Genomic DNA, 13847 nt, shown 5'->3' with positions numbered 1-13847 from the left:
TCTTCTTTTTAAGGTCAAATGAGTGGGTTTGTTTGTTTTGTGGTACTAGGATTGAACTCATGGCCTTTATACTGAGCTACATTCCCCATCCCTTTTTCATTTCTCAATTTGAGAGAGCCTCCTGCCTCCGCTTCCCAGAGCACTGGTATTACAGGTGTGCTTCACCGGGCCCAGCATCAAATGTAAAGTGTATTGTAAAGATTTTAGGCATTCTTCCTGGCCCTCTAAAATCTCCAACACATGAAATGAAGTTTAAGAAACTAAAAAAATGCATTGCCATATTTTATTAGTGTCCTAAATGGGACTCAAAGGTAATAAATGATTTATTCCAGTCACTGCAAAAATACTTTGCCTGGTTAAAATAATGTCTCTATATGAATGTAATATACAAGAAATACAATTCAAAGAGTTTTTTCTATAAGTACATTTTTTTTTTACACAGCATACCTTTAAAAAGGATGCCCTTTTTAATATAAAATTCTGGCTATATACCAATATGGCTAGTTAGCATTTACATTGTAGTTTGAAGGTAATTTAAATAGCATGATGTAGATACAGTGTCCCTAATGCCCAGGGCAGCCAGGGCCAGGGTCTCGGTGAGGAGTCAGCCATGTCCCGTGGCTGAGGAAGCGCAGCACCCAGTATTCCTGCCCCCCTTTTCTGTTCAAACAGTCGCACTCCATTCTTCCGCCTTCTTTGTGTTCTCCAAAACCACCTGACAGGGGGTGTCCTGCTTTCTGAGGTGCGCTTCTTGTCAGGACTGCTTCGTTTTGCCCTTCTGACTTCCACGGCACAAGATTATCTACCAAAATCAAAACAGAATGGCCTTACTCTCCCCAGGAAGAGGCTGCGGGCAGCGATGTCAGCTGCGGTCTGTGCCCATGAGTGGTGAGCACAGGAGGTGGGATACCGTGGGGCTTTTCCATAGGCCCACAGGCTGACCCTCAGCCCCAGCCTCAGGAAACCCTCCCATCTAATGTAGGCCGAAGACAAGCATGGCAGATTCCAAAAATACTGGCTATAAGTGTGCGTGCATGCGTGTCTGTGTGTATATGCACGTGTGTACTTTTAAAAAGGCTCATCTTACTTGTAAACAGACTACCAGATCACTACTACAGGGTCAGTGTACATCCTGCCTCACCCTCACTCACAAGATGGAGACGAGTCTCCCAGTGCACTGGCTCGTCACTGAGGCCGAAGCTGCTCGGCCTCTTCCTAGGTGTCAGAGATGGTCAGTACTCTAGGACCTCCAGCACATCCCAAGGAGGAAAGGGCTGACACACAGGGCAGTGTCAGGACATTTCACACAGGCCATTAGTGATGGCCCGCATTCTTCAGGCAGAGGCTCAGGGAGCCCTAGGCAAGCCTGTGCTATGGAGAGGAAAAGGGATGTTAACCAAGCTGAGACTAAGATTCTTGTGCAGTCTCAGAAGCTCCTAAGGAATGAGTAAAGGCCTGGATTCCGGACAGATGTTGTGACACACACGGTAATTCAGAAGAAAGGCAAGGAGAGGGAGTGTCTAGCATCCCCGATGGGCCCTGTGGTAGCTGACAGGCCATGCTGAGTGGCACCCAGTGGCACTCGTGTCTCTGGGCCCTGTGCGGTGAGATGGAGAAGCTGCCTGCTACTGATTGGTCCCCAAGTAGATGGCGTCTCCTCCTCGCCCTCTATCTGCAGCTCAAGGACAAGCTGGGTCCCGTGACAGCCATGACACCTCGCACCCGCCCTGCATCTAGCAGCTGCCTGACACTGTTGTCACCTGTTCTAGTGACCACGTTCAACAACCAACCTTCTCTTGAGAGGAAACATTTCTTTTATATTAATGAAAATTCTTGATAAAGTTTAAGCCAACTTTTACTCATCTGGTCCTTAAGAAAACGATAGGACAGTGGGCTCCTACCCAGCTCCTGCACTGCATGTGGGTAGAGGCCTGGTGATAGTTTGACCCTTGGTTCGAATATTAAGCATCTCCAATTCCATTTTTATCCCACACACATGCACACAGGGCACCCATTATTTTATTAAGGCTTTTTTGGGCAAGGGACTACCTCCTAATTGCCAATGTCCAAAATACCCTAATTCTGTAAATATGAGAGGCTGCAATTTTGCCGATTATGATTAAGAATCTAATTCATAATTTCATAATCTTTTAGACCAGTCACAGGCTTTTACCAAAATTACTAGAACAGAACTCAGTGAGTGTCTGAGTGCTCTAAGTGTGGATGGAGGAGGAGGATGAGCACATTCGTCCCCACTGTGTCTGACCTAGAATGCTCTGGATCCTGGAAGGTGCAATTTCAGTGAAGTCATCACCCATTCTTAGGGAGACAGAAAAACTCCCTCCAGAGCTAGCTGGCATCATAAGAACCCAAAGGCAAAACAACTGGTTTAGGCAACAACTGTTAGGTGGCAAGCCACCAGATATGTAAAAATGTAAAATTAGTATTTTAAAGAACCACTCCTCTCTATCAATAAAATACAAACATCACTTGCTGGCAACACAGCTAGAAACCTGCCTATGAAAAGCTAGAAATGCAAATCCCAAGCTGCAGTCCCTAGAGCCGACAAGGAAGTCACAAACAGCCCCAGCAATGCCCAGACGGCCCCACAAGAGCTTTGTTCTTCTTTCAGCCAAATGTGCTTGCTAGGTCGCTCTGTGGATCCATGGGAGAAAGAAGCCAAACCTGCACACCATCTTTTTACAAGTGGATCTCACTGACGTACAACAGTGGTCACCAAAACACATTCCATTCAAGGCCTCAGGGACACTGTGTGGCTGCTCCTGTTTGGCTCTAGGCGTTGGTTGTCCGAGCTGTGGCCCGACACTGCTTCCATCTGCAGTGATTTCATGTTGATTCTCTAGGGTGTTTGCTAACTGAAGCTTACAGAAAGGGTCTCTGTATTTCTCTGAATGGAAGCTTGAAGAAGCCACAGCTATGGAAGCCCTGCCCTCTTCCCCCAGGAGAGACTCTTTCTCCAGACACAAAAGTTGGAAACAATTCAGCCCAGTGCTCAGCTAGCCCCAGGGACCCTTGCTGCTGGAACGGTTGCAGGAGGATGCTGGGAAGCTCCACTAAAGATGCACAAGTGAGGAAGCCAGGCATGGTGGTGCACACCTATAATCCCAGTACTCTGGGAGGCTGAAGCAGGAGGATCACAAGTTTGAGCCCAGCCAGGGCAACTTAGCAAGACTCTGTCTCAAAATAAAAAATAAAAAGGGCTGAGCAGGTAGCTCAATCCCCAGTACCTCAAATAAAAGAAAAAGACAAGATGCCCAGGTGAGCTCACTCATTCCAGCTCCAGCCTTCCCCTTGAGGGGTTCTTAATGAGTGCCTGCAGCTGCTGGGAGGCTTGGGTCTGCCCTGCCAGAGTCAGAAGTGGGGTGCAGGTCAGTGCTCTGCAGGTCTCCAGTAAGCTCAGTGTCCCAAACACGTAGCGCAGCCCCATTAACGCATCACCTCCAGCGACAGGAAGGCACCATTCTGCAAAAGCACCCTTAGGAGCCACAGGAAACTTAAGAGTTTTATACAGGTGGAAGTTTCCCACCTATGGCCAGTGAAGTCAGTATACAGAAGCAGAGGAAAGGAGTCCAGGCTGCTGGGTGTGGGAAGCGCCCCAAACTCCCTGGATTAGTATTCAGTTATCCCAGTGCAGTCAGGGTTTAGTGCGACGCCATACTGCTAGTCGGCAGGGTCTGCAGCACACATAAGAGACATTCTATGGCTCTCTGGAACTTAGAGAAGAGGATTAGTTGTTAGGAACTAGAAAACAGGGAAAGTGACTTGGCCTCCTGTACAAGGTAAAGCTCCCTTCCAGGCACAGAGACACAGCTGGTCTTTACGGATTCCTAGTGCTCACAGGGGGGAACTCATTCTCGTCATCAAGACACACTGGTCCTGTTGCAAACTCATGTTCCGGAATAACTTCTCCTCGGAGTGCCCCGCCGTCCTCGGAGTAACCTGAAAACCGAGAGTGAGATGGGAAACAAGCCACACGGTCAGTTCTTTGCCCGTGACCCAGGGGCAGGACCTGAGAGGACCGGAGGGCTGAGGAGCCCGGGAGCCATCTTTGCCTCCCAGCCGGAGGGACTGCTTACCCATCTAAACCCCGTCAGCTATGGTCTCTGAGTCTCTGAGAGATGGCAGTCTCATCCTCTCTCCCACCCTGGATGCCTGAAATTTCTACCTCTTTGGAATTCTCCAAGAGGCAAAGGGTTAGTGCTGAAAATGAACCTCTTGTGATACATCTGTTGGGGGTAAGGAGCCAAGTTGGAAGCTGTTACCAGGCCTCGTCCATGAGGAAATAGCTCAGAAATAGCTTGAGGAGAGCACTCCAGCCCCAGCTAACAGGGGAGGGGGAGGCAGACCCCAGGCCACTCACCTGGCACAGTGGAGGCTGCAGATGTGCTTGGTCTGGCTACGGTCGCTGCGTAAGACTGAGGTAAGGAAGGTCTGAGGTCATTTTCTTTGTTCTCTTTGGTTGTTGCTGAGCCAAGCAAGCTACTTGCAGCAATTAGAGGGGGAAAAAAAGATCATCTATCTAGAAAACTGTTGCAAGGAAAACCTCAGAGACACAGCGCAGCTACCTGATTGTAAGCATGCAGCTAGGCCAGTAGGAACTGCAGTGGCCTTGTTGCCAGGGATCAGTGAGGCAGCTTCAAAATGACTGCCTTCCCTTATATTTAATAACCAAAGGCTGGCCCTCTGCCCTTCTTAGTAAATGCAGGCAAGGATGCCAAGGGGCCACGGGCAAGGGAGCAGTGGCAGCCTACGGTGTCGTTCTCAGCAGAACAGAAGGCCAGGCTGCACATGTCACAAGTTTGGGGAACTTTTCAACTCGATTCTATGAACATTTTTGACCACCCACTGTGTACTTGGGGCTGGGCTGATATTCCATGGTGCAATGTATCCTGGCACTTCCCAGAAGGGGGCAGCACACAGAGGGTGCCTGGCAATGGAGCTGAGCAAAGCAGGTGCCCGCTAGGGCTTTGCCGCCCAGACTGCCGGTAAGAAGTGGCAGCAAGAGAATGGGGGGCTGGTCAGTGTCCCACTGACGCCACACCTCTGCACTGCCAACTCTTGAATGGCTGTCCTTGGAAAGTTAGAATCTTCACCTGTGGGTCTTGATTAGGACGCACTCTCCTCCATCCTGAGGATCCAAATTGTAGATGTAAAGGTATCCATTGGAGGATGCGACTAGCAGCCTTGGCAATTTCTGGATCCTAAGGACCAGGTGAAACATGAATTGTGATTACAGTAAAGAAGGGTAATGGAGCCGTTTCAAGTGCCTGACAAGGCCGTTTCAAGGCCCAGCGGTCACCTATTCTGCCATGGACAAACTCTTATCCCACTAATCCGGAGTCCAGGCTTTCCATTCCTTTGTGTTCTGACCTAATGATCAATGTTATGGTTTGGATCAAAAATGTTGTTTCCCAAGGTCTCAAGTGGTCAGAGGTCAGGTTTCTAGCAGGTTTTTAGATTAATCAGTTCAGAGCTGGATGTTCTATTAGAAGGTAAGCGCTGACTGGAGGAAGCAGGTCACTGGGATCATGAGCTGGAAAGATACATGCCATCCACGGCCCTTCCTTCTCTCTCTCTGGCTCTTCCCCTACTCTGTTTCCTGGCTGTCACGAATGAGCAGCCTTTCTTCACTTTCTCCTTCTACCATGATGTTTCTGCCTTGGAGCCAGCTGACTCTGGACTGAAACCTCTGAAATCATGAGCCCCAAACCCTTCCTCCAACAAGCTGAGTATGTCAGGTCATAGTGATTACAAGTTGGTACCAAGAAGTGGGGTCATTGCTAACTATACCTGACCATGTGGTTTGGAAGGCTTTAGCACTGGTTTATGGGAAGAGTTTGGAATGGGTTGGAGACTCAGGCTGGAGGAAGCTAGAAGATTGTCAGTGTTATTACAATGAAGACATGTAACTGGGCCAGCTTCAGCTGATGCTCCTGCCAGGGACAACCCTTCGCCCAGTGATCCAGAGTCTGGGCTTCTGGCCATTCCTTTGTGTTCTGACCTAACAACCTACTTTCAGGGTTATTTCTGGTCTTTGAACATAACTGTGAGGATAAAGCAAAATGGCGTATGCCGGTACTCTTATCCTGTGAAAGCTACTGCCACTAAATGTGACAGTCTCCATCATGCATGTTTCTCTGCCTTATTGGTGACAGGATGGGGAGAAGGATATAGTTAGCTTGCTGTCTTGGCTTGTTAACTTTATGAAGAATTTTAAATGATCCCCTTCTTTAGTAAACTTCCTTAAATTACTTAAAGAAGATACCTGTTGGACCATTAGTGTCTGAATTTAGACAATAGAACCTGAGGCTTGCCTAATTCCATCAAAAATGGCAATGCTTTCAAGACAGTGTTGTTAGATCTAGAGGGTTAATATTCCCATGTCAGCCCCCAGCTGCCCCTGAGAATCCCTGTTGAAACCAGAGAGGAAAGGCAGCAGCTTGGTTCAACTGGTCCAGCTCAGCCTTCTTGTGGACCACCCGTCCCCTCTTCTCTTCACACATTTGGGATTCTGTGCTCTGGGAAGCTGTGCAAGTGTGCGTTTGCTTAGGGTGGGTGGTACGTACGTGGAGAGGGTGCAGATGTTCTTCTGCCCGGAGAAGTTCAAGCGTCCAGTGGCAAAAGCCCTGTCCTGGTTCATCATGTCCGACACCTGGGCGGGGAGGTAGTTGGTGGCGGCCATGAACACCTTTCCCACGTAGCCACTCCAGGTGGAAGGCTCTTCTGTGCGACTGGGGGGCAGTGCAGAGACAAGGATGGGATTGGCTGCCAGCACCGGAACCGTACAGGAACCTACACATCCGAACGTTCTGAGCCGAGTGCACTGCATCAGGCAGAAACTGTGCCTCAGCACAGTGTTCTACCCACAGAGTCACATTATTCTGGCAATAACAAAAGAGCACCAAGGGCCTGTTTGTCCTTCAGAGGAACCATTGTAAAGCTCTTAAAAGGCTCTCAATGCTACTGCTTTCTTACATTAAAAAAACATATCTGATGATTAGTCTGATTGCTTACAGAGGGCAAGGGTAGAGGAATGAGATGCAATCAATATCTGGATCCTATAAAATGAGCTCAAGTCTGTTCAGGGCTCAAGAAGAACAGACAGATCTCAGTGTGAAGACTCCTGAGGCAGACTGAGTGGGACGCTAGAGGCTAGCCTTCAGGCTAGACACACGGGGTGGTGGTGTCTGATTACAGCCCTGAAGCCATCAGGACTCCGGCATTCACAGTGCCTGAGTACCTCACAGGGACCTAGAGCGCCCCCTTCGGTCCTAGAACTTCATCCCCAAGCTTCTGGGAGACAGAGGGTGTGACTGCTCTGCTGAGAGACACCTCCATCTCAGTTTTAGGCTGCGGGCAGCACATGGAAGACCAGGGCTGCCTTGTGTGCTTCAGGACACCCCACGGTGATGCCACTTATCTACAAGACCAGATCCCAGTGGGATCTTAGTGCTGCTCATTTTTTACTGTTACCAACCCGGCGAGGTGGAGGTGTTCTTTGGACAAACCTCTCTGGGCCTTGATCTACTGAACCGAAAGTGACCCTTCTAGGCAGACCTGTACTGTGGCCCTGGAGTAAGAAGCTCTGTGCTCCAGCTTGGGATTCACAGAGAGAAACGACAGACATCCAGACCCTGCACTCCTGTATAAATAGGAAAACAACCTGAGCTGTTGTGCATGGTGGCACATAACTGGTGCAGGCAGGAGTTGCTCCAGGACCAGGAGGGAGAGGGGGTAAGGGTTCTGAGCCTCTTGGTTTCCATGTTTTCTCATTTGGAAAACAGGGACAATCTGAAGGCTTGCTGGGAGAAAGAAGGAGGTTCAGCCTAGAGCAGGACGTGCAGCAAGTGGCTCAGAGGCTGAGGGATGCAAAAGGTTCTGTGGTGGTGGTAGCTGGGCTCGGCAGGCAGGGGAGGAGCTGTCGCTTCATCCCCAAGGACCAAGGCGATGAAGGTTCTGAGGATGTATTATGTTCAAGGGGCATTTCCAGAAGATTAATCCAGCAAGAAGATACAGAATGGATTGGTCCAATGAGGCTGGGCAGGATGAGACCAGACATAAGCATAATGAAGTTAAAGACATGGATAGGGGCAGTGGCTAGTGATACAGGACTGAAGAGGTCCATGGGAGTCACACTGTCTGGGACATAACAGTACTTCATGGACAGGCTGAGGAGATCCCCAGGAGGAGTGGAAGGTCTCCCCTCAATCATCTGTGGCCAGTGAGAGAATGGGGCAGCTCAGAGAGGGTAATGTATTAGGGTAATGCATTTCCTACCCTAAGCACTGAAGACAGATCCAAGAGAGGACAGGGCTGAAGCAGGAGCTGGGGAGCACTTCCTTCCTTGTCAAAGAACCTCAGGAGCAAAACGTATCTGAACCATCGGGCTATCATCAAGGGCTTACTCATTGCAACAGAGAACAAATGACAGCTCTAGAAGAAATCAGGGTTAGGTTTCAGAAGCTTTCTGGGGAGTGACAGAAAAGTCTAGACAATGGATATAATCTCTGGGGAAAGTTTGGAGTAAGACGTTCAAGGCAAACAAGAGCTCTGGGACAGGAGTTAGAAGAGTTCTGGGGAGACAGAGGAGCAGGAAGGGAGGCATCCCAGTGTTCCCAACACCAACAGGGGACACGATTTCCTAGCCTCACGAGCCTGGTGACACAGCACACCAAAGGCAGAACCTCATGGAAAACCCACAGTCTTGGTGACTCAGAGGCTGGTTCCTGGGATGGAGTCACAGGGAGGGAGGGACAGACGCTGGGTCCCATGTCATACCACTGTACACTAATACATACGGGAAGGAGGCCAGCTCCACCTCATTCTCATCAGATAGAAAAAGTCCTGTGCCATTAGAGAAGAACTTCCAGTCCCAGAAGAGAGTTTCCTCTTCACACTCATGTGAACCCCAGCACAGGAGTGCACACAGGAGACGCCTGTGAGCAATGTTGCTGGAGTTTCCACCAGAGTGAAAAGTTTCACTTCTTATGGACCCAAGGTCAGCTTTGAGCAAGACACTGAGCTCTCTGGACCTCAGTTTCTTCAGTTATCAAGCTCCTACCCTCCTTGCCTGCCAGAACAACTGCCATGGGGACCAAGGGAGGAAGCATAGTAAAAGCTCTATAAACTGCAGATGAACAAGCGTCACCATCATCATTGCTAACTCTGCCACCTGCTTTCATAGAAAATCACTAAAATTTCATGTTTCAGGTTCCTATAATGACGCTGGAAGGAAGTGTCAAGAGACATTAGGTGGCGAAGGACACCACACACATACACACAAGGTGTAAGCCACCTCCTATGCTTCCAGAATCAGGGACCATGTCTACAGGAAGGTGGGCTAGGTGATGTTGCTATGGACAATGGCTGGGACCGGGGGATTCCATTCTGCTTCCGGGTACATATATCTCCCAGTGAGCATGGTCACGTACACTGGAGATGCCTAGCAGTTATAATCTAATGCTCATACTCTTCAGCCGGCAGAATTTCTAGGAATGGCCCTCAGGATTCCATGTCCCGGGCCTCAGAACCTGTATGGTAATGAGATATCAGCTACATGACCGTTTTATGTTATATGGCCCAAGTGGCCTTAGGAAGGAGATTGCCTGGGTGGGCTTTGACCTAATCACATGTAGAACTTTTAACACAGACTGTGCTAGGCATGGAAGTGTGGACTTGTAGTCCCAGCTACTCAGGAAGCTGAGGTAGGAGGATCACAAATTCAAGGCCAGCCTGATGAACTTAGCTATAGCTCATCTCAAAAACAAAACAAAACAAACCCCAAACAACAAACTTCTCTTGAAGGATCAGGGGCTGCAGCTCAGTGGTAGGGCCGTTGCCTGGCCTGCATGAGGCCCAGGTTTCAACTGCCTCTGAGTGGTGGCAGATAAGGAAGGCAGAAGACAAGGAAGACAAATGGAAGGCATGAGAAGAAATCAGTCTGATGCTGCTGTTTGAAGGCTCCATGGAAAGGAATGTGGTGGCCTCTCAGCTGTGAGAGTGGCTTTCTCCCACTGACAGCCAGCAAGTAAGTAGTGACCTCACTGCCACACCTGTCAGGACCTGCCTTCTTGACAGTACCGAGAATGCACTTGGATAATGATTCTGAGCTCCAGAGGGGAACACAGGTGCTGTTCAGCCACCTCCATTTCAGCACTAGGAAACCCTAAGCAGAGGATCCAGCCAGCCTATTTTGGGCTTTTGGCCTCCAGAACTATGAGATAATAGATATATGCTATTTGAAGCCATTAAATTTGTGGTAATTTGTTACAGCAGTATTGGAAACTAATACACTCACCATTGGCTACAATGTAACACACACATTATGCAATCAACCCTCATGCCATGCCTGCGGAGTTATACTCAGGGGCATGGAAAGTGTTTCTAAGCACTCACTGGTAGTGGCAATAGCAACAATAGCTATATTACTAAATTTATAGCTACATTGGTTAGTGCCTATGGGTGCTTCTATAAGCCAGGGAAATACCAAATGCTTCACATAACAAACTCATTTCACCCTTACCATGAGCCTAACAGGCATACACTGTTATGTGTTTGTTTTACAGATGAGAAAAGCGAAATACAGAAAAATCAAATGACTTTCTCAAGGTTTCATGGCTTAGAAGGAGCCAAGCTGGAATATGAACTCAGGTGTGTGGCACAATTTTTATGCTTGTGTGCACAATATCACAAAAGTTTTGCTAGCATGCTGCTCTGCCGTGGTGCTAAAGACAAAGCCAAGTGTATGGAACTCAGAAGAAAACGAATCTCTCACGCTGATGTACCTGCTGATGAGGTTTTCCAGCTTGAAGATGTGCACGGTCTCGGTGTTGCTGGAGGCACACAGGAACTGTGAGTCCATACTGAAAACCAGGGAGCTGATTGTCACGTACCTAGAAACAGCAACGTATGAACCAAGAAACCAGAAAAAATGAGCGTTATTGCCTCTTAGTTCCAAGACCAGTTTTGTGAGAAAAGAAAATGTATCCTGAAGAACTCAGGTATTCTAAAACCCCTTCAACAGTGAGTTATTTAGATTTAGAGAGCAACACTAGAAAGATGCACAAGGGTCAGTCTTAGGTGGAAGGAATAAAGCATGGCCCATCCTCCCAGCCAGCGGAGCAGAAGGTGTGCACCTTCTGGACACTGCGGAAGCCTTCCAGGTGCTCTGTGCCTGGATCCAAACGTAAGCCCTACAGCTGATTAAGACCCCAAACACTCAGACCTTACGTCACCTTTCATTTCCACAGAAGAGAATTAGAAATTATTTTTGGATTGTGACTCCCCTGGTTTTCTTATTTCTTCTCTGTTGGCTGCCTATCAAAAAAGGACTCTCCTGGCTGATAACTGGTGTTAAAACAGCGACTCCTCTTTTGGCGTTACTAAGCCCTCCGTGGGGCCCTGAAGTCAATTACCTGAGAAAGTACAGTAATACTTCGTCTGGGTGACAGGAGGCCACAGCCTCTGTCCTCTCCCTAGATGGCTGCCGAGGGCCACCGAAGCCCTCCCGTGGGAACTTTAAAGTGGGTTCGACACTGAGCACAGACCTTTTCATTCCTCTGCGAAACTCATAGAGCCTTTGCCCATCAGGTACTGAGAACACCCGGATGACTGTGCCCTGGAAAAGAGCAGATGGACAGTTTCTAACCATCAGTGGCTTCACATAGCGATGTCCCTTCAGACAGTGGTTTGTTTTATTGGTTTTCAACATCTGCCTCTGAGGACAAAGCACAGAGCGTGGGCCAAAGAGACATTTTTAATTATGTATGTGCTGAGTGAGTGATTACTGAAACGTGTATTAAACACTGCCTGACTGCCTTCCTCTCCCATCCCTGTTCAGGGCTCTGTGTGTCTATGTATGTCCCCGTGTATGCATGTGTGTGCATATGTCTCCTGGACCTCGATGCCTTTCTACAGTATTCTCTCTCTGCCTAGCAAAATAGACCTGCTCTGCATGGCATCTGAAATTCAACCTGACTACCTTCCCTGATTATTCCAGACAGAAGGGATCACTCTCTCTCTCTGGCTAACTAGCAAAGCATTTTGTTTGTGCTACTTATGAAATGTAGCATCTATCCGTTCTAGGTGTGATACGCATGCACATTTCTCAAGAAGACCACAGTGTTTGTGCAAAGTGTTTGTATCTTGTCTAGCGCAGGCCCCTGATCTATTGAATTAACAAGTAATCAATAGACAACAACATGCAAAGGGTAGAAATTCTCACTCTGAGACACATTTGAAGCAGGCTCAGGGACCAGCTGGTCTCCAAGTCTCCAGCCTCGTTCCATCAGATCTCCGGGCACCTCTGGAGGCAGCCAGGGAGTGAACCCAATAGGAGATGGAAGTGCACTTACTTTCTCGGATGCACTTGCTAGTTTGGAGCCTGAAGAGTTGAAGGTGATGGCAGCCAGTGTCCCCTCGTGGGCAGCGATGGTGCAGACTGTTTTCTGTTGGTGAAAAGGAGAAGCAGCTACTAATGGCATGGAAGAAGGAAGAAGGAAGATGGATTTCATCTCCTTTCTTCCTCTTTCTTTTTCTTCTATCTCCCTCCTTTCCTGGGTTTCCTCTGTCTCTCTCCACCAGCCTATTTGCATACAAGCTGCATGTCCTTTTCAGCTGTATCCTGATTCAATGTCAAGAGCGACTCCATTTCTGTCCTCTTTCCTGACCTTAGGAAGGTGGGCATCGAACTGTGTGCCTGATGTACAGCAAGGCTGTGGTGGGCTCCCTTGAAAGGGGACTTCCCCCCACAGATCGGGACCGTCCCATTCTGTGAAGCTTTGGAGACCAGAGGGCAGGAAACAGCTGTCTGCTGTCTTAGGTCACCAGTGTGACCATCTGCCATCCTGCTGCAGACGTTTTGCCCTGGCCTGTCACTGCCCATGGTGGTGCAGGCTGATGGCGAAGCCAGGGCAAATACACTACCTTCCCCTCCACATCCACCCACCCTGGCCAGAAAACGCCCCCAGCATTTCTTCCACCCCCACAGCACCTCCTTATCTCCTTCATTCACCACAGAGCAAGACAGGTGGCAGGCAGGACCACTGTCAACTTACCAGGGAGTTTCCATCATAAAGCACAATCTCGCCTGAGGTCAGGCTTCCAGGATAGGCCAGGTAAGAATTGGAATGGTTGATAGAGAGGGCACACAGACCTGGAGAGGAACCAACAGGAGATGAAAAGCCCGTGTGCAAGGGACAGAAGACCGGAAGGTTGAAAAGAGCACCAGGAAACAGCACAACTAGAGTGCCACCTACTGGTAAAGGGAGGAATGACTTTGAGAGATTTCTGTGGATTACTCTAATGAAAGGATTCCGGTAAAGAAAATTCACAGAAGATCACCTAATTTAACACCACCATGTCCTCTCCACATCTAAGCAATCAGAATTTAGAATTTGAAACATGCTCTTCTCCACATTTTTACCCCTGGGCTCTGAAGTCACATCTACTTCTGTGGCACATATGTCTCAGCTGGCTATTCGTTATCACCAAAAGCTCTGAAAGGTTCACTTGAATTTACTCACAACTGAAATAGAACTTCAGGTCATGCAAAGTCAGCATGTGTTAGCCCTTCTTCAGGCGATTAAATACAGTTGGCCAGCAGATTCAAGTTGCAGGACAGGAGAAGCAAATTGCTCATTTATGAGCTCAATGTCCTGCTTTGAGAAGGGAAATGGTTGCCTGCCAAGGTGGAAGCTCACCAGAGGTCCTGCCTCTGAGCCAACAGGGAGCGCCTCACCTTTGGCAGAAGTGAATACACAGAACAGTTGGATTTAAGATGCTTCAACTAGGCTGGTGGTAGTAGCTCAATGGCAGAGCATTTGTCT

General features: G+C 48.6%; 1 protein-coding gene across 2 annotated transcripts in view; it reads right to left on the bottom strand.

Moving 5' to 3' along the window:
- Positions 1 to 269: 269 nt before the first annotated feature.
- The window catches only part of Wipi1 (WD repeat domain, phosphoinositide interacting 1), a 30392-nt gene continuing 16814 nt past the window's right edge, over positions 270 to 13847 (bottom strand). For both annotated transcript variants that reach the window (XM_004870284.3, XM_087208192.1), the window contains exons 5-13: positions 13077 to 13174; positions 12375 to 12467; positions 11568 to 11638; positions 10806 to 10913; positions 6588 to 6752; positions 5115 to 5222; positions 4382 to 4500; positions 3860 to 3960; positions 270 to 802 (exon numbers count right to left, since the gene is read on the bottom strand). In XM_004870284.3, coding sequence (XP_004870341.1) covers positions 755 to 802; positions 3860 to 3960; positions 4382 to 4500; positions 5115 to 5222; positions 6588 to 6752; positions 10806 to 10913; positions 11568 to 11638; positions 12375 to 12467; positions 13077 to 13174 — 911 coding nt within the window. In that variant the 3' untranslated portion in view covers positions 270 to 754. The remainder of the gene's footprint in view (positions 803 to 3859; positions 3961 to 4381; positions 4501 to 5114; positions 5223 to 6587; positions 6753 to 10805; positions 10914 to 11567; positions 11639 to 12374; positions 12468 to 13076; positions 13175 to 13847) is intronic.

This window comes from Heterocephalus glaber, unplaced genomic scaffold (assembly GCF_053883595.1).
Source record: "Heterocephalus glaber isolate CG9 unplaced genomic scaffold, H.glaber_assembly_v1.0 deba00000937, whole genome shotgun sequence".
NCBI lineage: Eukaryota > Metazoa > Chordata > Mammalia > Rodentia > Bathyergidae > Heterocephalus > Heterocephalus glaber.
This window is presented reverse-complemented; position numbering and strand designations above follow the sequence as displayed.